Source organism: Ascaphus truei, chromosome 15 (genome assembly GCF_040206685.1).
Source record: "Ascaphus truei isolate aAscTru1 chromosome 15, aAscTru1.hap1, whole genome shotgun sequence".
Lineage (NCBI taxonomy): Eukaryota > Metazoa > Chordata > Amphibia > Anura > Ascaphidae > Ascaphus > Ascaphus truei.
In genome coordinates this window covers 13,975,146-14,002,207 of record NC_134497.1, presented here as the reverse complement: position 1 = coordinate 14,002,207, position 27,062 = coordinate 13,975,146, and the positions used below count along the sequence as shown (strand labels likewise).

General features: G+C 50.5%; 1 protein-coding gene and 1 non-coding gene across 10 annotated transcripts in view; both read left to right on the top strand.

The window, feature by feature from the left end:
• Positions 1–24,427, top strand: part of TPD52L2 (TPD52 like 2) — a 50,732-nt gene extending 26,305 nt beyond the window's left edge. For 2 of the 9 annotated variants that reach the window (XM_075571679.1, XM_075571674.1), the window contains exons 2-10: positions 10,648–10,784; positions 12,427–12,575; positions 14,043–14,102; positions 15,493–15,594; positions 16,751–16,774; positions 17,725–17,751; positions 20,365–20,406; positions 20,967–21,015; positions 22,756–24,427. In XM_075571679.1, the coding sequence (XP_075427794.1) occupies positions 10,665–10,784; positions 12,427–12,575; positions 14,043–14,102; positions 15,493–15,594; positions 16,751–16,774; positions 17,725–17,751; positions 20,365–20,406; positions 20,967–21,015; positions 22,756–22,839 (657 nt within the window). In that variant the 5' untranslated portion in view covers positions 10,648–10,664 and the 3' untranslated portion in view covers positions 22,840–24,427. Of the gene's footprint in view, positions 1–7,605; positions 7,714–10,620; positions 10,785–12,426; positions 12,576–14,042; positions 14,103–15,492; positions 15,595–16,750; positions 16,775–17,724; positions 17,752–20,364; positions 20,407–20,966; positions 21,016–22,755 lie in introns of those variants that run through there. The other 7 variants (XM_075571678.1, XM_075571677.1, XM_075571672.1 and 4 more) reach the window with 7 other exon arrangements.
• A 2,402-nt stretch (positions 24,428–26,829) lies between these two features.
• Positions 26,830–26,901, top strand: TRNAE-CUC (transfer RNA glutamic acid (anticodon CUC)). The gene has a single exon. It is a non-coding gene; the product is annotated as a tRNA-Glu (tRNA).
• Positions 26,902–27,062: the final 161 nt, after the last annotated feature.

Here is a 27,062-nt window from a genome sequence, read left to right as displayed (position 1 = left end):
CGGGGGAGGGGGGGGGTGTTGGGTAGTGTCGCGGGGGAGGGATTTGTTGCCCAGTGGCGTAGTGTTGCGGGGGAGGGTGTGGGTGGTGGCGTAGTTTTGCGGGGGAGGGGGTGGGTGGTGGCGTAGTGTTGCGGGGGAGGGGGTGGGTGATGGCGTAGTGTTGCGGGGGAGGGGAGGGGGTGGGTTGTCGCGGGGGAGGAGGGGGGTTGTTGCCCCGTGGCGTAGTGTCGCGGGGGAGGGGGTGGGTTGTGTCGCGGGGGAGGAGGGGGGTTTGTTGCCCCGTGGCGTAGTGTCGGCAAGGGGGGTTGTTGCCCCGTGGCGTAGTGTCGGTAAGGGGGGTTGTTGCCCCGTGGCGTCCCGTCGGCAAGGGGGGTTGTTGCCCCTTTTGCGTCCCGTCGGCAAGGGGGGTTGTTTCCCCCCTTGCGTCCCGTCGGCAAGGGGGGTTGTTGCCCCCCCTGGCGTCCCGTCGGCAAGGGGGGTTGTTGCCCCGTGGCATTGTATGTGTGTGAGCTATTCCTACCCCCCTCGGAATCTTCAGCTCCAGCATCCTGGAGACTGATAATGATCAGCTGGTATAACACCACTTTTAGTGTGTGTTTGTGTGTGTGTATACCTCTGTCGTGTGCACGGGCTGGTGACCGTCACAGTGCCTGGGCCGACCGCCTGTAACGTGGAGGTCGGCCGGTGGGTTGGGGGTGTCGCCCCATTGCATTTAAAGATACATTTTTGGTGGCAATAGAATATGTTTAGAGTCCAAAAACAAAGGCAATTTATGGAGCAAAGCTTACGTAAATGGCGGCCTTATTGCAGCGTGTGATGTGAGGAGTTACACGGCACACGTTATTCTGAGATGTAGCAGGCTGTGCGTCACTACCACTATCAGACCATTTTCCACTTTGCGTGTTTAACGGGTGACACCGTTCTTATTAGGTTGAAAACACCTGTGCTAAAACATTTTACTATCGAAGAAGCTTGTTACAAAAAGTCATTAGCTCACTGACCGTGTCCCAGGGAGTTATACAAAATGTGATTATATACTGATTGCAGATGTTCACAAAATGTTTTTATTTATTTAATTACTTTAAGGCATGAGTGAACAATAATAATAATAATTTTCTTCTTGTATAGCGCTGCTAGTTTTACGTAGCGCTTTACAGAGACATTTTGCAGGCACGGGTCCCTGCCCCGTGGAGCTTACAATCTATGTTTTAGGTGCCTGAGGCACAGGGAGATAAAGTGACTTGCCCAAGGTGCCGACATCGGGAATTGAACCCGGCTCCCCTGCCAGAGTCCGTGTCTTTACTCACGGAGCCGCTCCTTCTCCCAGGCTCCCCTGCTTCAAACTCCGTGCCAGAGTCCGTGTCTTTACTCACGGAGCCGCTCCTTCTCCCAGGCTCCCCTGCTTCAAACTCCGTGCCAGAGTCCGTGTCTTTACTCATTGAGCCCTTCTTCACAAAAATATAAAGATTTCAGCAGACAGCCCTAATTTTTGGAGCCAGTTTGATTTAAAACAACAAAGCCCACGTCGGCAGTTGTGTATCACAGACACACATACTATCTGTGACGCGCACGCAAACTCCTCCTCTCCTGCACTGGGAGAAATGAGCATGGGTGGGCATAGTCACGGAACACTATTCCCCCCACCCCCTGCTCTTCCCCCGCTAGAATTAGTGGCGCAATGCTGATTCACCCGCAACAGCACAACCCCTATCCTACTTACAGGACAGGTCAGTCAGCACTGCAACACAGGCACCAGGAGGGCATTGTGTGTGTCTCTGTGTGTGTGTCTCTGTGTGTGTGTGTGTCTTGTGTGTGTGTCTTGTGTGTGTGTCTTGTGTGTGTGTCTTGTGTGTGTGTCTTCGTATATCACTAGCAGTGTTACAAAATAGATATAAAAATACAGGGAATTAAAATACAATCAGTCTGTCAAACATACAAGAGCATCCCTGCCCCTAGGCCTAACCCAGTCTAGTTTTGAAAATAATTAGATATGTTGGCTGCTATTCAATACAGTGGAAAGCAGGTAACGCACTTTTTTTTTATTTTTTGTAATTGTTTCTTTGTTTCACATATAATACAGTAATATAACATCAGCTGAAAATGTTATCACATAAAGTATCATAAATAAATAATGTCCAACTGTCATCCTCTCTCTCCACCTTCAAAGCCCATCTTAAAACACACTTTTAATGAAGCATATGGGTAGCTCAGCTCGCTGATAATATGCACCTCATATGCACTGACCGTGGCCTGTTGCAGACACACTTGCCAGAACACCCTCCTACTGTCTCTACATCCTACCTACTTATTTATTTATAACGTGTGTTACCAGGAAGTAATACAGTTAGAGTTACCTCTCGTATTCAAGTATATCCTGGGCACAGAGTTATGATGATAAATACATAGTTACATTAAGTGAGCAGGGTTATACATTATATATAAGACACTGCATGCACAGTTAGAGATAATATATGTTATAGGCGTACGTAACAGTTACAGACCAGGTTAAAATGTGAGACCGCTTTAGTTTTACCACTTAGATTGTAAGCTCTTCGGGGCAGGGACTCGTTTCCTAATGTTACTTTTATGTGTGAAGAGCTTATTCCTAGTCCGACACGTGTGATACTGCTGTAAAGTGCCGTGTAAATGGATGGCGCTACATAATTAAAAATATACATACATGACCCGGAGTCCTCTGAACACGGACCACACGAACAACATTTTAAACATACATTTGATGAATGGTTTACGTGTCGCTGTACTGAACATATCATTTTATAGCATTCTGCAGGGGTGGCCAACTCCAGTCCTCAAGGGCCACCAACAGGTCAGGTTTTCAGGATATCCCCGAAAGTCTTCCTGGCAGTCTTCGACTGAGCCACCTGTGCTGAAGCAGGGATATCCTGAAAACCTGAGCTGTCGGTGGCCCTTGACGACTGGAGTTGGCCGCCCCTGGCATTATGTATACAAAGAGAGAAAGCGGCACATTGTGATGTAAACGGCGGACCCGTTGGAATCGAGGTCGTACAGGAAGATGCTGCTCCTTTTGTGGGGCTCTGAGGCCGAAACGGCTGGGAAAGTCCGACTCTGGGAGTGCCCATCAGTAACTGCTTCCCTGCAGGGTATCGCTTCCTTAATCTCTTCCCCGGCAGATACCCGCCGAGCATCGCGCCGTCAGTACCGCCCTTGCTAGTGACACTACCGGTAACCTCTTCCTTCCCAGAAGTCCCCTCTCCTGCTGTACATGTGCTGAGGTGCCCTGCCGATCCCTTGGGCACTCAAAGGGTTCATGGCTGCCATTATGCCAGGGCAAGTCCTACAGCGTGTTAGCACATCAATCAGGCACGCTGTCTGCTTATTGTAATCACAAAGGGTGTCTGCCCTGACCCCTCCTGCCCTTCCCGTGTCTTAACGGGGACGTCTCTGCTCCCTGCCATGCGCACCATGAGGAGGGAGGCCTGTCACCGACCGGACAGCCGGGGACCCTGCTTACTGGAGATTCGCTTGTGGCTGCTCTGTCCTGCAGGCCGTGTGGTTTCTATCAGTGTTATAAAAATGTGTGTGTATATCTATACAGCACCATCTATGTACATAGCGCTTCGCAGAAATAATACATGGGACATAATATAACACAGTGGGAATACGCGCTTCAGGCACGAAAACACTAGGAAAAAGTTGACCCTGCCCCGCAGAGCTTACAATCTAAGTGGAAAGTAGGGGAGAACTTGCTGCGGCAGTAGGAAGGTGTTCTGGGAAGTGCGTCTGCAAGAGGCCAAGGTCAGTGCATATGAGATGTTTAGTATCAGCCACCTGAGCTACCCATATGCTTTGTTAAAGACGTGTGTGGTTTAGATTATTCTTAAAGGTGGATAAAGAGCGTGTCAGTCGGATATTGAGGGGAAGGGCATTCCACGGGTGCGGGGAAGTGAGGGAGAGAGGTTTTAGGTGGGAGAAGGCTTTAGACACAAGAAAGGGTAGACAGAAGATATCATTGAGCAGAATGCAAGAATAAGGCAGGTGTATCGTGAGAAATTAGGGCTGAGATGTAAGGAGGGGCAGAGGAGGCTATAGCCTTAAGAGAGGAGAATTTTGTAAGTAATACAGCATTTGATAGGAAACCAGGAGATGGATTTCAGCAGGGGAGACGCTGAGACAGATTTAGGAGAGAGTAAAGTGATTCTAGCAGCAGCGTTTAGGATAGTTTGTAGGGGAGGCAGGAAGGCCGGACGAGCGCTTGCCTTGAATGTACTGTGAATATAATATACAAAGATGGAAAAAGCAGGAACTGTGAATAATGCAAAATGATATTTATTCCATAGATCGACATTCCGATCCTTTCTCAAGAACACGAGGTCCCGCATTGGGAACGGGACATCCATCTATTGAATCAAAATAATTTTGTGTGTCTGTCTCTTCACCCGACACCATGCCGGAGGACAGAGACCGCAGACGGGATGTGGTGATGGGAAGAAGTGTATGTGTTAGATCTGATAGCGCTTTAAAATGTTGCATTCACTCTTAGATTACAATACACTTCTTTTCATCCCCATATCTTGTGTGCTGCATGTTCCCTCCGGTCATTGTGTCAGGGGGAGTATACCTTGTGATTTGGCTTAATGATACGTGCACATGCCATTAGGGAGAAGGAGCGCCTCGGTGAGTAAAGACACTGACTCTGTAAACAATTCCCGGTGTCTGCTCCGTGTGACCGTGCGCAAGTCACTATCTCCCTGTGCCTCAGGCACCAAAACATACATTGTAAGCTCCACGGGGCAGGGAAGGTCTTTGTATATCACGCGCTATACTGTAACGGTGAAGCACTTTGAGTCCCATTGGGAGAAAAACGCTATATGGAATATAAAGTCATTTAGTATTTATGTATGCTGATTTAGTGGAGTGCCTACTTGGTGCTTATGTATGATATACTTACTATTATAAGTGCTGGTTGTATTAAGTGTGGCGCATGAAAAATAAATGTGGAACACGGACTCCCTTGCGCCGCAGAATGGGAATGTGGTCGGGGAATCTGTGAAGTGCGTCGGGTACTCTACTCCGTGCAGCATGGAGGATTCTTAGAACCAGAAGGCGTTGGAACAAGGAAGGTGTGAAGTGCAGTTAATTGTTAGTACTTATAACTCCATAGTTGCAACAACGAGCAGGATTGAGAATGCCCCTCGATGCACATCTTGCCACATGTATGTGCACTTGGAGCAGCTGTTCCAGGGAGCGTACCGCTGTGGGGAAGTGTGAGCGGGGGGTCTCTTTGAAGTCTCAGATTGCTGATCTAAAGGGAATACTTGCAATATTGAGGGACATTGACAATCTTGAAAGGAGTTTAGTGCTCACTGAGCAGGCCCTGGCTGGGACTAGTGGTGCAGATGGTGGAGCTGTGAGTAGGGAGCAGGTAGGTAGTTGGATAACAGTTCGCAGGGGGAAGAGGAAGGCCAGTTCTGAGCTGACCCATCCCAATAGATTTGCCATATTGAGTGAAGATATTGGGAGTGTCAGGGCAGAAATGGCAAGGCTGGGGGAGACTGATTCCTCTAGCAGCCAGGGGAATAGTTCCTCCAGCACAGAGGAGACTCGGGATACTCAGAGACCAAGAAAGATTGTGGTGGTAGGGGACAACGTTATTAGAAGGTAGATGGGGCAATCTGTTGCCATGAGATCGCATGAACCGAACAGTTTGTTGTCTCCCAGGGGCTAGAGTTCAGCACATTGTGGATCGGTAGACAAATTGTTGGGAGGGGCTCGGACTGACCTGGTGGTCTTGGTACACGTTGGCACTAATGACCAAGTTAGAGAAAGATGGAGGGTCCTAAAAATTATTTCAGGGGATCTAGGCTGCAAGGTTAAGGAAAGGACCTCCAAGGTAGTATTTTCTAAAATACCACCAGTGCCATGCGCTACCCATGGGAGACAGTCAGAGATTAGGGAGGTTAATGGGGTGGCTAAGAAAGTGGTGTAGGAAGGAGGGTTTGGGGTTTTTAGAGTACTGGGGACTCCTTTTCTGAGAGGTGCTATCTTTATGGTAGGGATGGATTACACCTCAATGAAGCGGGATCTTATGTGCTGGGGAAAGGGGGGGGGGAGGTGAGAGGGAATGTTAAAAAGGTTGGAGGTGACTTTTAAACTAGGATGGAGGGGGGAGGGACAAGAAACAGATAAACTAAATATGGATGGGGATCTAGCAATGGGTCCTGGAGGTATAATTGGGGCAAGTGGGAGTTTGGCAAGCAGGGAGACAAACATTAAATACAGATAATACTGCAGGAGCAGATAAGATAATAGTACAGGCTGAAAAAAAACTGAAGTGCATGCTTGCTAATGCAAGAAGCCTAACAGATAAAATGGGGGAGCTTGAATTAATAGCTACAAGGGAGCAGTATGATATCATATGATGATATCATAGGCATTACTGAAACCTGGTGGGATGAAGCTCATGACTGGGCAGTTCATTTATAGGGTTATTCCCTTTTTCGGAATGATTGAGCAAATAGAAAAGGTTTAGTATGCTTATGTTAAACCAGATCTAAAGCCTATTATAAGGGACGATGTTTATGAAGGGAATGATGAAAATGTAGAGACCTTGTGGATAGAAATTAGCAGTGGCGGTATATGGTAGAAAGTCCAGCGGTGCGCAAATTGGGGGTGAGTGAGACTGACTGCGGGGGGCGCGCTTCCTGAAGGCACTTAAATTAAGTGCAGGGGGAGCGGCGAAGGCCTCTGTAAACCTCACTTACCTTGGCTCCGGCGGCTTCTTAGACGCGTCGCCAATGGCAACGCGGTGGCAAATGACGTCGCATGGTCATGGGACAACGTGACGTTATGACGCCGAAGCCGAGGTAAGCACCGGGGGAGGGGAGGGGGGGCGTGGAGAGATGGGAACTGCCGGCAGGGGGGTGCAGGGAAAAAGTTTGTGCCCCCCTGGTATAAACGACCAAATATCTGTAAGATTAAGGAAGACAAGATACTTTTGCAAATGGCGAAGGCATCAAAACCATGTCATGTGTGCATAATGGGGGATTTTAATTATCCAGACATAGACTGGGGCAATGAGATTAGCATTACAACTAAAGGAAACAGGTTTTTTGGGGTGCTTATAGACAATTACATGACCCAAATTAGTGAGGAACCAACCAGGAGAGGGACAATACTGGATTTGGTAATATCAAACAATGTAGAAGTAATACCCAAATGTTCCAGGACTTGAATATTTGTTAACAGTGATCATAACATGGTCTCATTAATAACTATAAAAGAAACAAGTCTAAACCAATGTGGCTAAATAAACAGGTAGGGGAGGAAATGGACAAGAAGAGGAAGGCGTTTAGATTCTTAAAGTCAGAAGGGACTGAGGCATCGTATCAGACTTATAAACAATGTAACAAAAGTTGCCAAAGGGCAATCAAATTAGAAAAAATGGATAATGAAAAAAGAATTGCAATAAAAAGTAAGATGAAACCTAGAAAGTTCAAGTACCTTAATAACAAAAAAATCAGAAACGAAAATATAGGACCCTTTCAGTGTGAGATGGGCAGGCAGATTATTGGCGATAAGGATAAAGCAGAGGTATTAAACATTCTTTGCCTCTGTATTTACCAGGGAAGAATCGATTGAATAGTAGTGCCGAAGGAGGAAGCCACAACCTCTATATTAATGAACAATTGGCTAACTGAGGAAGAAGTTCATATGCGACTTGATGAAATTAAAGTAAATAAGGCACCTGGCCCCGATGGCATACATCCAAGAGTTCTCAAGGAGTTAAGCTCAGTAATAGCCAAACCATTACATTTAATATTCAAGGACTCAATTTCCACAGGCTCAGTACCACAAGATTTGGCGTAAAGCAGACATGGTGCCTATATGTAAAAAAAGAGAGAGATCACAACCATGGAATTACAGACCTGTAAGCCTGACTTCAATAGTGGGGAAGCTACATGAAAGTTTAGTACTGGATAATATTCAGGAATACCTAATAAAAAAGAAAATTATAAGTAATGGTGAGCATGGATTTAGGAAGGATAGGCTGTGCCAAACTAACCTTATTAGTTTCTTTGAAGAGGTAAGTAGGAATTTAGACCAGGGTAATGTTGATGTGGTCTACTTAGATTTTGCAAAGGCTTTTGATACGGTCCCACATGAGGTTAGTGTACAAAACAAAGCAAATTGGACTAGGTAATATTATTTCCACCTGGATTGAAAACTAGTAGAAGAATAGACAACAGAGGGTTGCCATAAATTGAACTTTTCCAGGTTGGGCAGAGATCGGTACTGGGACCCCTGCTTTTTAACTTGTTTATTAATGACCTTGAGGTTGGCATCGAGAGCACAGTCTCCATCTTTGCTGATGCCACTAAATTGTGTAATGATTTGGAGAGACATGAAACTTGGCCAGGTAAATGACAGGTTAGGTTTAATACCGATACGTGTAAGGTTATGCTTTTGGGAAACGAATAAACAGGCAATTTACAAATTAAATGGGGATAAATTAGGGGAATCCTTGGTGGAGAAGGATTTAGGAGTGCTTGTAAACAGCAGGCTTAGCAATAGTGCCCAAAGTCATGCAGTAGCTGCAAACAAGATCTTATCTAGCATTAAATGGGCAACGGGTGGAAGGGAAGTAAACATAATTATGCCCCTTTACAAAGCGTTAGTAAGACCACACCTTGAATATGGAGTACAATTTTGGGCACCACTCCTTAGAAAATACATTATGGAACTAGAGAGAGTGCAGAGAAGAGCAACCAAATTAATAAACGGGATGGATAATCTGATTTACGTGGAGAGGCTAGCTAAATTATATTTATTTATATTAGAAAAGAAGCATCTAAGAGGGGATATGATAACTATATACAAATATATTCGGGGACAATACAAGGAGCTTTCAAAAGAATTATTCACCCCAAAGGCAGTACAAAGGACACAGGGACATCCCTTAAGGTTGGAGGAAAGGAGATTTCACTAGCAACAAAGGAAAGGGTTCTTTACAGTAAGGGCAGTTACAATGTGGAATTCATTACCCATGAAGACTGGGATGGCAGATACAATAGATGTGTTCAAAAAAAGGTTGGACATCTTTTTAGAAAGGAAAGGTATACAGGGATATACCAAATAAGTATACATGGGAAGGATGTTGATCCAGGGAGTAATCTGATTGCCAATATTTGGTGTCAGGAAGGAATTAATTTTCCCCTTATGAGATATCATTAGACGATGTGTCACTGGGGGGTTTGTGTTTGCTTCCTCTGGATCAATATACTGTAAGTACGGATATAGGGTCAAGTATCTGTCGTCTAAAATTAGCATAGGTTGGACTTGATGCACCAGTGACGCATTCCGCGATATGGAAAACATTGAGACCCCTCTCCGCACGTACTACGCTTCAGTGAACTCCTTCCCTGTCAGGTGTCCCTGCCCTGTACCTTCCAGCAATGAGAGAGTTAATTGCATCTTTAAAGCGGGGGCGCTGGATTTAATGTGCTGGGACCTGTCCCCAAAAACGTTGTGCAGTCTCACTGATGAATGATTGTATGGTCGGTACTGTACTGTCCCCCCACGACCCCCGGATTCTGCTGTTTCTCACGCATTCTGCCTCCGCTGAGTCTCTCCTCCACCCTGGATCCCCTTCTTTGTTCCACTTTTCTGTCTCCCACACTTCTCCTGCCCCCCCCCCCTCTAATTGTGCTTTCTCTCGCTACTTTCCATCTGACTGCTATTTCTGCCCTCGCTCCCCTCCTTCTGGCTGTGCTCCCCTCCCTCTGGCTGTGCAAGCCCCCCCCGCTCCCCTCCCTCTGGCTGTGCTCCCCCCCCCCTCGCTTCTCTCCCTCTGACTGTGCTCCCCCCCCCTCGCTTCCCTCCTTCTGGCTGTGCTCCCCCTCCCCCCCCCCTCACTTCACTCCCTCTGGCTGTGCTCTCACCCCCCCCCCTCGCTTCCCTCCCTCTGGCTGTGCTTCCCCCCCTCGCTTCCCTCCCTCTGGCTGTGCTTCCCCCCCCCCTCGCTTCCCTCCCTCTGGCTGTGCTTCCCCCCCCCCTCGCTTCCCTCCCCCCTCCTCGCATCCCTCCCCCCCCCTCGCTTCCCTCCCTCTGGCTGTGATTCCCCCCCCCCCCACGCTTCCCTCCCTCTAGCTGTGCTCCCCCCCTCGCTTCCCTCCCTCTGGCTGTGCTTCCCTCCCCCCTCGCTTCCCTCCCTCTGGTTGTGCTTCCCGACCCCCCCTCGCTTCCCTCCCTCTGGTTGTGCTTCCCCCCCCCCTCGCTTCCCTCCCTCTGGCTGTGCTTAACCCCCTCGCTTCCCTCCCCCCGGCTGTGCTTCCCCCCCCCCTCGCTTCCCTCCCCCCCCCTCGCTTCCCTACCTCTGGCTGTGATTCCCCTCCCCCACGCTTCCCTCCCTCTGGCTGTGCTCCCCCTCCCCCACGCTTCCCTCCCTCTGGCTGTGCTCCCCCCCCCCTCACGCTTCCCTCCCTCTGGCTGTGCTCCCCCCCCCACGCTTCCCTCCCTCTAGCTGTGCTCCCCCCCTCGCTTCCCTCCCTCTGGCTGTTCTCCCCCCCCTCGCTCCCCTCCCTCTGGCTGTGCTCCCCCCCTCGCTCCCCTCCCTCTGACTCTGCTTTTCCTCCCTGACAGACATCAACCTTAACTCTCCCTACAAAGGTTTGCTGACGGACACAATGACCGACGTACCGGTGGGCCCAGCAGGTGTTCCTGTGCCGGCCAATGCTGCCGGAGCGGTGTTACCAGACGGGCTAACAGAGGCCGAGGCCGAGGAGCTGCGGATCGAACTGTTCAAGGTGAGCGCTCTGCCCATCTGATCATACAGGAGGGGCCCCGTGGGGGGGGGGGGGGAGGGGGCTGAGGTCCACGGTCCACGACTTTCCAGTACCTTCTGAACCAAACATTATATTTTAAAGGTGCAATCCCACACAGCTGTCCTAAAGACAACAACCTTTTGTAAACAATGTAACAGCCTGGTTAGCTTTCTGGTGTCTCTAGAGACTCGAGCGGCTCCTTTTCCGGGGGGCCACTGAACGGGGAAGGTTTCGCCAATCAAATGTTTTCTTTCTCCTTATCCCACCCTGGCCTTTTTGAGAGCCATTAAGGATAAGGGGAGATGGGGGGGGGGGGGGGGGTTTGCCTGCGCAAACTCTTTCAAAGACACAAATATCAAATAAGGGGAGGAGCCAGAGGAACTCAACCACTTCCCAAATCTCAGCTCGCCATGTTTATACTGAGTAATAATTATAGGTGTCAGAGTTCTGTAAATAAGGCAAGACCCATTAACCATGTCACTGCCATTAGTACTCTTTGCCCCTAGGAGGGAATGACCCATTAACCATGTCACTGCCATTAGTACACTTTGCCCCTAGGAGAGACTGACCCATTAACCATGTCACTGCCATTAGTACACTTTGCCCCTAGGAGGGAATGACCCATTAACCATGTCACTGCCATTAGTACACTTTGCCCCTAGGAGGGAATGACCCATTAACCATGTCACTGCCATTAGTACACTTTGCCCCTAAGAGAGACTGACCCCTTAACCATGTCACTGCCATTAGTACACTTTGCCCCTAGGAGAGACTGACCCCTTAATCATGTCACTGCCATTAGTACACTTTGCCCCTAGGAGAGACTGACCCCTTAACCATGTCACTGCCATTAGTACGCTTTGCCCCTAGGAGGGTCTGACCCCTTAATCATGTCACTGATATTAGTACTCTTTGCCCCTAGGAGAGACTGCCCCCTTAATCATGTCACTGCCATTAGTACACTTTGCCCCTAGGAGAGACTGACCCCTTAACCATGTCACTGCCATTAGTACACTTTGCCCCTAGGAGGGTCTGACCCCTTATTCATGTCACTGCCATTAGTACACTTTGCCCCTAGGAGGGACTGACCCCTTAATCATGTCACTGCCATTAGTACACTTTGCCCCTAGGAGGGACTGATCCCTTAATCGTGTCACTGCCATTACTACTCTTTGATCCTATGCTAGGCGTGGTTGCCCCTTTTAAGCTTGTACTGTGATCTGCAGCATGTGTCTGTGTGACATGTTAGTGCCATCATGTGGCCAAGACTGGCATTTCAATGATGGTGAGCAGCATTTGATACCGTGTCCGATGAATATCTGTGAGAGTCGGACGGGCCGTCTCTACAAGACTCCGGCTTAGATCCCCGGGAGATGGGAAGCCTCAGATTGTAGACTCTACACTGTAGAGTATTAGCGGAGTATCCCCGGTGTGTTTAGTAGAGCTGTTCGTATCCCGCGTTGGCGCGACAGTCTTGCACGGGGTCCCTTGCTGCCATCCTAGAATTGGTGGGTATGTTGGGTGGGACGTGGCAGGCGGCGCTGAGCTCTTACGTTGGCTGGCTCGGAGCAGCTGGGTAATCTCTCTGGGGCTCGGTTCTTCTCTCCGGGTGTCTGCGCTGCAGGTGGAGGAGGAGATTCTCACCCTACGTCAGGTCCTCGCTGCCAAGGAGCGCCACGCCACCGAGCTTAAGAGGAAGCTGGGGCAGACCCCCCTCAACCAACTCAAACTCAACCTGTCCAAGAGCCTGCAGGAGGTGCAGAGTTCCACCGCGTGAGTGGCGCGCGCGAGGCAGGGGGCAAGGGGACACCCACGAGGCAGGGGGCTAGGGGTCCCCCACCGTCACACACAAACCCCCATTATATAGGACCTAGTTTGACGTGTGGCCCCATGCCCAAAGCTGGCATGTTGATTGTGTGAGGTGGTCACCTCACCCACATCGAAACAGTGACATGTAAAGGCAGGCGAGGTTTATTTTAACTGCTGTTTTCTAGGCGTTTCTATATCAGCGTTTTTTAACGGGGTTCCTATGAGCCCTTGGGTTCTCCGGGCATCCCCAAAGGGATCCCTATAATTTTCAGGTCATTTGAAAATTGTAGCAAATACAGAAGAATTTAAAATGCATCTGATCTCAGACATGCTATTAGAGAGGGTTGGGGTTCCTTACAATGCATCTGATCTCAGACGCGCTATTAGAGAAGGTTGGGGTACCTTACAATGCATCTGATGTCAGACGCGCTATTAGAGAGGGTCGGGGTTCCTTACAATGCATCTGATGTCGGACGCGCTATTAGAGAGGGTTGGGGTTCCTTACAATGCATCTGATTTCAGACGCGCTATTAGAGAGGGTTGGGGTTCCTTACAATGCATCTGATCTCAGACGCGCTATTAGAGAGGGTTGGGGTTCCTTACAATACATCTGATCTCAGACACGCTATTAGAGAGGGTTGGGAGTTCCTTACAATGCATCTGATCTCAGACGCGCTATTAGAGAGGGTTGGGGTTCCTTACAATACATCTGATCTCAGACGCGCTATTAGAGAGCGTTGGGGTTCCTTACAATACATCTGATCTCAGACGTGCTATTAGAGAGTGTTGGGGTTCCGTAGAATTTCACAATATAATTATAGGTTTCCTTACAACAAAAAGCTTGGAAACCCCTGCTCTATATCATCATGTCAAAGCTGTTTTTACAGGAAACTCGACATGACATTTATACTCCTTTCTCTTTACATTTGCTAAATTATTTAGGGTGTTTCCTTTTTCCTGCTCAGTGCGAGAATGCAGTGTGACACTATAGAAGTTGGGTCACCATGGGGTAATGAAAGTAAAGCGTTAGTGGCGGACAGTGATGCAGAACAGGGTGCTAGGATTCACATTCGCAATGAGGAGAGCAGGAGCCGGGGGTCAGATTTTGGGGTGGGGGATAGAGTGCTCTGTCGTCTCTTATGCAGCGATTATAGTGTGCGCGGCGCAAACAAAATGCAGCAGCTCCATCAGGCCGTCCATAGTGCGTGCGATGAAGAGCGACCAAGCGGCAGAATTTTGAGCGGACAAACCATTTTTTTTTTTTTTTTTGCGTCGCTTGAGTGGTTTAGCCAATGAGGGTAAACCAGCCTGGTGACGCGTCCGCCATTGCCTCCAACTACAGTGCGCGCGACGCTTGGCTCTCCACTAATAATCAATGCCTTATCCTTCTAACTACAAACCTCATAAAAACCTCCTCCGTTTTATTTCCAGTTACGTAAAGACCTCCGAGAAACTTGGAGAGTGGAACGAGAAAGTGACCCATTCTGATGCGTAAGTCCCTTTCACACCCCTGTGCTCCCAGCTGGGGGGGGGGGGGGGTGTGCGCTTAGGATGTGGGGGGGGGGGTGTATGATACGGGCGTGTGAGTGTGTGTGCGTTTGAGAATATAAATGTGTGTGTGAGAGATGTTTTTCTGTGTCTTGTGTTTGCCAAATGGGTGTATATCTGACAGGGGTGTGTGAAGTGGAGGATGCTGTATCTGTGATTTGTGTGCGAGAAAGGGAGAGTGATCGAGGTGTGTGTATTGTACACAGTGTGGTAGGATGCTTATGCGAGTGGCGCACACAGGGGCCTCTCCTGAGCTGACTCCGCTGCCCGGTACCTCTCTGAGTCGGCTTTGCTCTAACACTCTGCCTGTGCCTGATTCTCTGAGCGCCGAATAGATCTTGTTTATTACTAGCAGCTTTATCCGCGGGCAACCTGTGTATGTGTGTGTACGTGTATACGTACGTGTGTAAATAAAATGTCCCTCTGTCTATGCGGTGTGTGTGTGTATATACCTGCGTCCCTCTGTCTCTGTACGGTGTGTGTGTATATACCTGCGTCCCTCTGTCTCTGTACGGTGTGTGTGTATATACCTGCGTCCCTCTGTCTCTGCTTTGTGCGTATATACCTGCGTCCCTCTGTCTCTGTACGGTGTGTGTGTATATACCTGCGTCCCTCTGTCTCTGCATGGTGTGTGTATATACCAGTGTCCCTCTCTCTGCACGGTGTGTGTATATACCTGCGCCCCTGTCTCTGTATGGTGTGTATGTATATACTTGCATCCCTCTGTCTCTGTACGGTGTGTGTGTGTATATACCTGCCTCCCTCTGTCTCTGCGCTGTGTGTATATACCTGCGTCCCTCTGTCTCTGTACGGTGTGTGTGTATATACCTGCGCCCCTGTCTCTGTATGGTGTGTATGTATATACTTGCATCCCTCTGTCTCTGTACGGTGTGTGTGTGTATATACCTGCCTCCCTCTGTCTCTGCGCTGTGTATATACCTGCCTCCCTCTGTCTCTGTACGGTGTGTGTGTATATACCTGCGTCCCTCTCTCTGCACGGTGTGTGTATATACCTGCCTCCCTCTGTCTCTGCACGGTGTGTGTATATACCTGCGTCCCTCTCTCTGCACGGTGTGTGTATATACCTGCCTCCCTCTGTCTCTGCACGGTGTGTGTATATACCTGCGTCCCTCTCTCTGCACGGTGTGTGTATATACCTGCGTCCCTCTGTCTCTGCACGGTGTGTGTATATACCTGCCTCCCTCTGTCTCTGTACGGTGTGTGTATATACCTGCCTCCCTCTGTCTCTGTACGGTGTGTGTGTATATACCTGCCTCCCTCTGTCTCTGTACGGTGTGTGTGTGTATATACCTGCCTCCATATGTCTCCGCAGCTACAAGAAGACTCAGGAGACGCTGTCCCAGGCCGGGCAGAAAACCTCCGCAGCTCTGTCCAACGTGGGGACTGCCATCTCTCGGAGACTGGGGGACATGAGGTAGGACGTCTTGTCACCTGTGCTGTGCCTGAACTATGTGTAATAGTGATCACCCCCCGCATTCCCCACTTCCCTGCCAGGCAGGCGGCAGCACCTCGCTTTGCATGTTCTAGCACAGGGCTGGCCAACTGCAGTCCTCAAGGGCCACCATCCGCTCTTCATGATATCCCTGCTTCAGCTCAGGTTGACTGAGCTACCTGTGCTGAAGCAGGGATATCCTGGAAACCTGACCTGTTGGTGGCCCTTGAGGACTGAAGTTGGCCAGCCCTGTTTTAGATACATTGCAGTGCGGCCTGCTCTGGCAGTGTTGGGGTCAAAGCAATTGAGCAGATGCTTCATTAATGTATCTTATGATCTCAATAGGATTATTCAGAAGTATGTGATACATTGGGACATCAGGGCAAATGCCTACAGCCAAAAAATCACCACGTCTGCCCCCGCGTTTTGTTTCTGTAATTATTGCTCCGGTTACAACGACCTCCTCCTGCAGGCCCCTCTGCTCCTCGAAGAGTTAATGTCCTGCCAATGTTTCTACCCCACGGCGAGTCTTCCTCAGCGGGCACTCTAGAACTCGCCGTTTCACTTTTATTTTGCAGCCAAGAGCTGCAGGGTGGAAGTGGCTTTTCCACTTCCAACAACAAAATATGTAACTTCGCAGTTTTAGACACAAAGAACAGAATGTTTTAACCTGTTTGGGGAGAGGCTTTTCCCCTCTCTGCTTCCCCTCCCTCCCCCCCAACAAGCCTGCAGTATATTCCAAAGTGTTATTCCCAGTGGTAATTGAGGGTTCCGAGTACCAATACTCGTCAACGGCCACTCACAATGCCACTTCATTTTTACGGGAAAGGGGAATTTATTATTATTTTTAATTGCCGTATAAATGTTGCAGACTTTTCCCCCAAAATATGGCCCACAATGTTTAATAATGTCTATTAAAAAAAGAAAATTAGGGACAGTACCCCTATTTTTATTTTTGAAGGCACTTCCACTATAACCTGAAGCACAATGTGTTCCAGCCAGCTCTCTGGCAGCGATGGGGTTATTGTCGCCCCCTCGCGCCCCCTCCTCGCGCAGACGCTGCCCGCCTCCGCTCTGCATGTAACTAACACGCGTGTTGCTCACTTGGCTGTCTGCTCTTCCCGCTGCGCACACACAGTCCTTACTTGGCGGCAGTCGGCGGGTAAGAATCCTGAAGGGGGGGGGTTACGATTGCTGACCACTGCGGGGTTTCTGCGGCTCGCTCCCTTCATCCAAGTCTGCCTCCCCCTCCCCCCGACTCCAGAATAAAAGGGAACGGCGATTTTATTTATAGGGCCGTTCAGCAGAGCGGGCGACTAAACGAAAAGTCGATTAGTGTAAGCTGCTTCCTTAGAAAGATTTAATCCCCAGCAAAGTAACTCACACATATCGTGTGAAAAATAACTTGGTTTTTTTGCATTTCTACGGGAAAACTGAAGGCAAAGAGATCAGTTACTTCTGTTTCATTCTTCGCCGCGTCATAATTACGCAGAAAATGACTTGTAGCAAAGATTACCGTTTCCCGTGTAGATTTGAGAGCCGATCACAAAATGACATTCGATGAAGATTGTGTAAAACGCCTAAAAGTTGTTGTTTCCAAATCATTTATTTCGAACTTTAAAATGAAGTAAACACTTTCTTTTTAAAAGTCCGCGGCATGTAACCTAATTAAACGGGCGCGGTCCTGGCAGGGATGTCCCCTTTAAAGAGTGCGGTGACATCTACGCGCCTGATTTCTGTCCCCAGAGTCTCCTTCCGTGTGTTAGTTTGAGGCCTGTCCTGTTTCTGCCATCCATAATAACAGCACGGCGCTGGCTAAAGAGTCTGCTAACCCTTTCTCTGCCAGTACGTTGGCAGGGACGGGGTTAATCTGGAGCAAGGTGTCAGGTCTGGTTCCCGTGTACCCGGCGGTGGTCAGCGGTGACCCCCCCCCCCCGTGTGTGGCTGGAGGTTAAGTGCACGGAGTGATGTGTGTTGGTCTTCTCAGTAATGCTGTGTTTGACTCTGAGGCTGCTGCATGCGGAGGCGGCTACACATTAAGGGTCAGCCGGGACCCCTGATGTGGGGGGTCACGCTGGGTGCTGTTCTGATGCCTGCTTTCCTCCCTCGCAGGGCTCTCCCTTTCTCTCAGTCTTTTAGGTAAGAGGCTCCTCTTCCTTCCTCTCCCCCCCCTTCTCTTCTCTCTCCCCGCCCTTCTCTTCTCTCTCCCCGCCCTTCTCTTCTCTCTCCCCCCCTTCTCTTCTCTCTCCCTTCTCTTCTCTCTCCCTTCTCTTCTCTCTCCCTTCTCTTCTCTCTCCCCCCCTTCTCTTCTCTCTCCCCCTCCTTCTCTTCTCTCTCCCCCCCTTCTCTTCTCTCTCCCCCCTTCTCTTCTCTCTCCCCCCCTTCTCTTCTCTCTCCCCCCCCTTCTCTTCTCTCTCACCCCCCCTCCTTCTCTTCTCTCACCCCCCTCCTTCTCTTCTCTCTCCCCCCTCCTCCTTCTCTTTCCCCCCCTCCTCCTTCTCTTCCCCCCCCCCCTCTCCTCCTCTTCCCCCCCCCCCTCTCCTCCTCTTCCCCCCCCCTCTCCTCCTCTTTCCCCCCCCTCTCCTCCTCTTTCCCCCCCCCTCTCCTCCTCTTTCCCCCCCCCTCTCCTCCTCTTTCCCCCCCCCCTCTCCTCTTTCCCCCCCCTCTCCTCTTTCTCCCCCCCTTCTTCTCCCCTCCTTCCTTCCCTCCTGTAGTCACAGTCTGCCCAATACTGATGTACACTGCCATGCAGGCAAGCAAAGTGTTAGAGCCCACCCCTGGAGTCCGCTCTGACCTCACAGATGGGAAGGATGTCATATGAGTGCAGGCACATGGTATCTACTTCCTGTTAAACCTGTGACTTGGTTTCAGTACTGTGATTTTCTGGCCAAACAGCAGCAAGTGGGATATTTGTACCAGAACCGTATTACTTGTGCAATCTATTCATTTTTGGGTTGGGATTTTAAAATGTAATAAAGAATAGTTTTCTCATATATATATATACTGTATATATTTCTAAATTGTGTGTACACACATTCACACACTCACTCACATGTAAATAAATATACATTACATTTGATGCTAGAATAAATGTAGACCAGTATATAGTGAGTCTCTGGGGTCCCTGTAGCATTGGGAAGATGTTAGTGCTGGGTTATTTAGCTCTGTAAGATAGTGCCAGACCTGTGCTCTGCTCCCTGCTCTGCCCCCTCTCTCTGCCCCCTCTCTCTGCCCCCTCTCTCTGCCCCCTCTCTCTTCCCCCTCTCTCTTCCCCCTCTCGCTGCTCCCTCTCGCTGCTCCCTGCTCTGCCCCTTTCTCTGCCCCCTCTCTCTGCCTCCTCTCTCTGCCTCCTCTCTCTGCCCCTCTCTCTGCCCCCTCTCTCTGCCCCCTCTCTCTGCCCCCTCTCTCTGCCCCCTCTCTCTGCCCCCTCTCTCTGCTCCCTCTCTCTGCCCCCTGCTCTTCCCCTCTCTCTGCTCCCTCTCTCTTCCCCCTCTCTCTTCCCCCTCTCTCTTCCCCCTCTCTCTTCCCCCTCTCTCTTCCCCCTCTCTCTTCCCCCTCTCTCTTCCCCCTCTCTCTGCTCCCTCTCTCTTCCCCCTCTCTCTTCCCCCTCTCTCTGCCCCCTGCTCGCCCCCTCTCGATGCTCCCTGCTCTGCCCCTCTCTCTGCCCCTGCTCGCCCCCTCTCGCTGCTCCCTGCTCTGCCCCCTCTCTCTGCCCCCTGCTCGCCCCCTCTCGCTGCCCCCTCTCTCTGCTCCTCTCGCTGCCCCCTCTCTCTGCTCCTCTCGCTGCCCCCTGCTCTGCTCCCTCTCGCTGCTCCCTGCTCTGCCCCTCTCTCTGCTCCCTGCTCTGCCCCTCTCTGCCTAATCATGTGCGTACGGGATGACCGTCTGTGAACCTCCGATACCCTGTCCTGTTCAGTGTTGCGTTGTGCAGCGTGTCTGCTGACCTGTTTCTCCGTGTGATTGTGCAATCTGTCGCAGGCACCAAGCAGCCGATATAATGTGTGTGTGTCTCACACAAAGTGTTGTGAAATCACCCAGCACTTCCATTTAATAAATATCTCCTTAGAAATCAAAGCCCAGTATTGTGCATCGTACCTCGCACACATCGCTGTTTCATGAGCAGGGGTTATCCTTCCTTTGCAGGGGGCTGTCTTTAGATCAGGGGCGGCCAACTCCAGTCCTCAGAGGCCACACGCAGGCCAGGTATTCTGGATATCCCTGCTTCAGCACAGGCGGCTCATTCTGACTGAGCCACCTGTGCTGAAGCTGGGATACCCCGAAAACCTGACCTGTTGGTGGGTCCTTGAGGACTGGGGTTGGCCGCCCCTGGTTGAGATGTACTGAGCTTCCAAAAAGCTCGCCCGCCATAAATACTGCGTTATAAACGCAACATTGATAAGCAACCTGCTCCCACAGTACAACAGCGCCAGCGTGCATGTAACCAGCCGATCACTGGAGCAGTCTCCCATCCATCTGCACCAGGGGCGGCCAACTCCCGCCCTCAAGGGCCACCAACAGGCCAGGTATTGGGGATATCCCTGCCTATAAGCAGGGCTGTCCTTAAAACCTGACCTGTTGGTGGCCCTTGAGCGCTGGAGTTGGCTGCCCCTGCCCTTTCCTGTTGGGCACGAAGCTCCCGCACGGAGAGAGATTGCGGCTGCTTGGTCTCTGCTCTGTGTTGCTGTTGGGAATTGCTTTGCGGTTGGGCGTTTGCTAACTCTGACTCTCTGCTCCCCCACGCTTTCCGAGTAGCAGCTACTCCATCCGCCACTCGATAAGCATGCCGGCCATGAGGTAATGTATAGCTTCACTACGGTCGCCGTGCTGTGTCTGGGGTGGGGGGGTGTAAAGTGGGGCTAGAGAGAGAGAGACACAAAGCTGTGTTGGTTCCCTGTTCCCCGAGACCCCCTTGTTTTATAAGGGTTTCTGCTGGGGGTGACACTGCACGGTTTGTGTTGCCCTCATCACCTTCTCTCCTTCCAAACCGGGAGCCGGCTGGCTGGTAACCCAACTCCTGCAGGGCATGTCGGCTGAGAGCCGAGGGGGTTAAATGCAGGCGGATTAATAGAATGATCATCGGTCCTGCTGGTTGGGTGTTGAAGAAGGGTACAGACTACATCAGGGGCGGGCAACTCCAGTCCTCAAGGGCCACCAACAGGTCAGGTTCGCAGGATATCCCTGCTTCAGCACAGGTAGCTCAATCGATCCCTGTGTCAGCATCGGTGGCTCAGTCTTTGTTTATGCTGAAAACCTGACCTGTTGGTGGCCCTTGAGGGCTGTAGTTGGCCCACCCCTGGGCTACATAATGATCACGACACCGCCTCCCTTACCACTGCCCTCCTCTGTCCTCTTAGGAACTCGACGACCTTCAAGTCCTTTGAAGATCGTATGGGGAGTATGAAGGTAAGCGGAAGACGACACAGGGCCCGACGTGTCGTCTCTACCTTATGCGCTCCTTTTCCTCTCCTGTCGTCAGGAGGAACTCCTTTCATTACCGACAACATCCCCGAATGCAATAAGTCACCGTGTCATGTCGTTCTATAAACCGCAACGGCACTAACCCTCTGTAGGTTTAGTCACCCTCACAGCCATGCGCCAGCACGCTTCCATGCACCAGCACGCTTCCATGCGCCAGCGCGCTTCCATGCGCCAGCACGCTTCCATGCGCCAGCACGCTTCCATGCGCCAGCACGCTTCCATGCGCCAGCACGCTTCCATGCGCCAGCACGCTTCCATGCGCCAGCACGCTTCCATGCGCCAGCACGCTTCCATGCGCCAGCACGCTTCCATGCGCCAGCACGCTTCCATGCGCCAGCACGCTTCCATGGCCAGCACGCTTCCATGCGCCAGCACGCTTCCATGCTCCTGCATCTGTTGCGGCTCTTGGAAAATTTTGGAGAAATATTTTTTTTTTATATATATAAAATGGCTCTTCGTTGAAAGTTTGCAGACCTCTGTCCTAAGGCACGTTCTATAGTGTGTGTGTGTGTGTGTGTGTGTGTGTGTGTGTGTGTGTGTGTGTGTGTGTGTGTGTGTGTGTGTGTGTGTGTGTGTGTGTGTGTGTGTGTGTGTGTGTGTGTGTATGCGTGGATGTGTATGCGTGGATGTGTGTTTGTATGGATGTGTGTGCGTGTGTAAATAATTGCAGAAGTAAAAAAAATATATATTTATTAAAGTTTTTTTTCTTTAAAAAAAATCTTATCTAGGACTTACTTTCACTCACACACATCTACGCACTCGCACATCTACGCACTCGCACATCTACGCACTCGCACATCTACGCACTCGCACATCTACGCACTCGCACATCTACGCACTCGCACATCTACGCACTCGCACATCTACGCACTCGCACATCTACGCACTCGCACATCTACGCACTCGCACATCTACGCACTCGCACATCTACGCACTCGCACATCTACGCACTCGCACATCTACGCACTCGCACATCTACGCACTCGCACATCTACGCACTCGCACATCTACGCACTCGCACATCTACGCACTCGCACATCTACGCACTCGCACATCTACGCACTCGCACATCTACGCACTCGCACATCTACGCACTCGCACATCTACGCACTCGCACATCTACGCACTCGCACATCTACGCACTCGCACATCTACGCACTCGCACATACACACACACATACACACACATACACACACCACACACCACACACCACACACACACACACACACACATACACATACACATACACATACACATACACACACACACACACACACACACACATACACATACACACATACATTACCTGCAGCTCCCGGCACTATATACAGGAAAAGCATGCGGCACATGCACGCGCGTTCGCATCCTGTATATTACAGCCCTTAGAGGTGTCCAAGACCAAACGGACACGCTGCTTTCCAACATATATAGTAGATTCCCCTGAATGAAGTCCTATTTGTACGTGTCTATTTAATGTGTAAAGCGACGTGCGCACAGTTGGCGCTATATAAATTGCGCCGCGCTCTAGTGGCTCTCACCTGTACGCCGCTCACACCTGTAACACGGCCTCTCTGCCCTGACCTGCTCTCACCTGTACGCCGCTCACACCTGTAACTCGGCCTCTCTGCCCTGACCCGCTCTCACGTGTTCCCTTTTGTCTCTAGACCAAGGTATCTGGCGGCAGAGAAAACGGCAGCGAGTCTCTACACTCTCCGGACAACGCCCCACACGACGCCTCTCCCTTCTAGGCCGCGCTTTGCTGCACCCCCCCCCCCCTCCGCCCCCACCCTAAATCTCCCCTGTTGCCCCTCCTTACCCCCCTCCCTTTCCCGTACCGCCCGCAACTTAAAGATGGCGGCTGGCAAGAAGAAGATGATGATGATGATCATGATGATGACACTAACCCCATCCCTGTCTGCCACGCGGTCCCTTGTCACACTCCTTTATAAGACAGGCTGTCATTGTCTCGATGTATCGGCGTCACAGCTGCGGTGTCCTGCTCTGAGCCTGGGTACGCTCCAGCTGGGATAGGGTTAATGTTGCGTCTTTAACCCATGCCGTGCTGGAAGGTTCTGCAGGCTCTGCTGCTCACGTGTAAGAAGGTTAACCCCTTCCCTGCCTGCTGGTTTTCGCAACGTGTTGCTCTGTAAATTCCTCTCGCAGGGGGGGAGGGGGCCACTCGGCGGCGGTGTGTTTTCCCCCCGCAACGAAGACGCGAGCAGGAAACCGCGTGACGTTGCGGCGGCTCCGGAAAAGGTCGCCTCAAATACCTCACCTGGGCCATTACTGGGAGTCTCGGCTAATTCCCAAACTCAGTACCGGGACCCACACCGCACACCCCAGTCACGCTGCTTCCTCCCTGCCTGGCGCTGCCCACGGCGAACACGGCAGCCCTGGCAAAGGTGTGGTGATGTGTGTCCGCGTGGTGATGACAATACTGTTGGCCTTGCACGGGGGGTAACGGGCAGGGTCTCCTCCGGCATGTTGTGCTAAGAATTCCTGAACGCTCCGTTCTCCATTAAAATGCAACGGTAGCGCGCTCTTATTTTTGAATGTGGGGAGATCACGCCCCGGTAGTTCCTCACCTGGGGATGTAAGGCAAACTGTCCTGACATGCAGGTGGGGGACCCCCTGCTCTTGCCATATTCCCCCTCACCAACGCTGGGCTTTAGCCTAACCCGCTAAAGCAGCGGTGGCCAACTCCAGTCCCCAAGGGCCGCCAACAGGTCAGGTTTAAAGGATATCCCTGCCTCAGCACAGGTGGCTGTCAATGATTGAACCACCTGTGCTGAAGCATGGATATCCTGAAAACCTGACCTGTTGATGGCCCTTGAGCACTGGAGTTGGCTGCTCCTGCTCTAAAGTAACATATATTTGTTTTGTTCTTGTGCATATTAAACACTATATAATACTTTCAATATTAACCGAAGGAAAGAAGGCAAATATTGAGCAAACTCTCTTGACAGAGCCGAGCTTTTAATTACGGTCCGTTTTACTCTCTAATGCTAGTTAGTAAATGTATATTCTGTCTTGAGCTTTTGATTTATTACGTTTCAGCCGATTTTTTTTGTACTGTGGTTTCATGCTCACAGACGCTGCTCACCCCAAAGGATGTTTTGGGGTGTCCTTGCAGGAAAAACAGGCCTGCTTCGGCACGGTGCATTAATCCTACGTTTTCTAATGACTATCCGAGATGTCTTCTCTTTGTAATACTGAAATTGCTGCATATTTACCCCTTGGCTGCCAGGGCGGTCTGTAACGCAAGTGCTCAAACTGCAGAGAAAGGTCAAATATATACATATAATATATTTAAATATAATAAACATATAAGCTTTTTCGGCTGGTCGTGTTGAAGGCGGCTTTGCCCATGGGTTTTTGTGGTCGTGCATGAGCGCACACAGCCTCACGCGCACACAGCCTCACCTCGTCCGTTTACAATAGAATTGGCCAACTTCAGTCCTCAATGGTCCCCCTCCTCAGGTCTGGTTTGAAGGATGTCCCTGCTTCAGCACACGTGTCTCAGATTGAGACCCCTGTGCTGAAGCAGGGGTATCCTGAAAAAAACTTACGGTGGCCCTTGAGGACTGCAGTTGGCCATTCCTGGTTTGCACGAAAAGCAGGACAGAGAATGAGTGGGCAGTTTCAACCTATACTGTAGGAAGAACGTGAGATGGTTAGTTGTGGGTTGTCTGTAAGCGGGGGGGGGGGGGGGGTAACACAGTCAAAAGCTGAAGATGTGGAGCGTGCCGACGATACATAGGGAACCTCTGCATCCTAAAGAGTGTTGCAGTCTTCTCTGGCAGTGGAGGGGTTAAAGAAAACGTGACCTTTAGAAATAAGGAACCTATAACAGTCCTGCTGTGATGGATCTATGTTCCATGACCATTCATCTAGTTTGTCCAGCGTCGTCCTACAAACCACATCGCTATGTGTTCTTAATCTCTTCTATCACTGTGCAACTTATATCCAAAGCTGGCAGGCGTCTCTAGAAGCTGCAGGTCCCTGATGTGTCTACTGGAATGTGATGCCTTTAGCGCACCCAAAGGTGCCTCTTGGGCAGGGGTGGGGCTGTGCCAGGGTCCCTATCCAAGGAACTTGGGACATATCTTCAGAGTTGTTTTACCATCACGGGGGTGACGTGTATCCCATCCTATTAATGCAGGGCTGCAGAATGTTCTCATAAATAGTATCCATTAAAGTTTCTGTGTTTGTATACGCTGTATTTGTGATCCCGTGCCGAGTAGGGGACCAGAGCGCAGGACTTGCTGTGACTCACACCCACACGTTGCTGGTGGACACGGGACTTGGTCAATAAAGCATTTAATAGGAGAAACAGTGTCTGCGTGTCTGTCCTGGCTTTCAGAATAAAGATGAGCATATGGGGAGGGAGGTGTTAAAGGTTTGAAACGGAGTCAACAGAACTGTGTTAATTGCAGCTCCGGGACCCCTTGCTTCCTGAGATCCCTCTGTTGGGGGTGTGTGCTTATATCGCCTTCATGCAGCAGTTCTGATGGGACTGTGTGGCTAATATAATGGCGGCTTTAAATGTCCCGTATCTTGTGGGCCAATAGGAAGGTGTGATGCCATCCCTTGCGGCTTCCTATTGGCCTGCGTGACGAGGACATTTAACCATCGAAATACTGTCATCCCCTACGAAGGGATCTCTTCACGCAGGGGATCCCCGTAGCTGAAATGAATGCAGTTCGGCACTAGAGACCCCCTGCTTTATACCTATAAGAAACAAAGGCAAGAAATGCCACCTGAACTGCTGCTTTACATATCACCAAGCTGGGATTGAAGCCTCAAATGAGTACGGCTAGGTCCATAGTGCCTTCGCGCGTGCGGAGGCGCACGCGGCCGTGACGTCACCCGCTTGAAGCGGGTGCGTTTTTGGCCATGGTACGCGTGCCGTCCGTGGGCGTGCCAGTGATGTCACGGAGCTGGTTCGCCCTCATTGGTCGAACCGCTCACGTGATCTGTCTCGCGCTGAGAAATCAGTTTAACCTTACGGCAGTCTGTTCGCTCAGCATGTGGACCCCTCTGCACGGTCTGCAGTATCATGGCCCCAGCCTAAGGCCGAGTCCCCGCTGGCGCTGAGCGCGCTCATGCTTAGAGCATGAGCGCTGGGTGTCCTGCAACTTGTGGGGGGTGGGGGGGAGGTGGAAATGCAGGCTATTTGAGCAAGCTGGAAAGTATAAACATTTTAATTACAAAAGCGCCGTGAGTGTGTGCGTGTGTGCGTGTGTGTGTGCGTGTGTGTGTGTGTGTGTGTGTATATATATATATATATATACACACACACACACAAGTAACCACGCCGCCTGCTCAGCGCCAGCGGGGACTCAGCCTAAGAAGCGCAATATTGTAACTTGATTTTGCAGCCATGAGCTGCTTGGGTCCAGTTCCCCACGCAGTGGGATAATGTCTATGGCTATGCATTTCTCAGTATCAGAATCCAAATGGGAAAGAACAGTCTATCTTACGGAAATGGGAAATAAAGAATTGGTTATGATTTAAGGCGAAGTATGCGTCTACATATGACCCGTAGCGCTGACTGGATGTCGGTTGAGTGACTCACACCTGCGCAGGAAGGAACATGATAGTCCACAAGGGACAATGTCTGCAGGTCTGCCTGTGATACCAGTGGGTTCTGCAGATAGGGGACTCTGATGATGTCATCACCTGGCTGAAAGCGAGACTGCTCTTAGCAAAACAAATTCCAATCAGTGCTTAACACTTCCCTGGTAGTCTAGTGGTTAGGATTCGGCGCTCTCACCGCCGCGGCCCGGGTTCGATTCCCGGTCAGGGAAGATAATCTTTTTTAATTTTATTGTTATTTCATTCAGTGGTTAAAATGACAAATGTTGCAAGAACGTTACTTGTGTGACACATTGTTACAGCTCCTGGGAGCTGGGGAGACGGACAGGAGCAATATGTCTAGCAATAATAATAATAATAATTATTATTATTA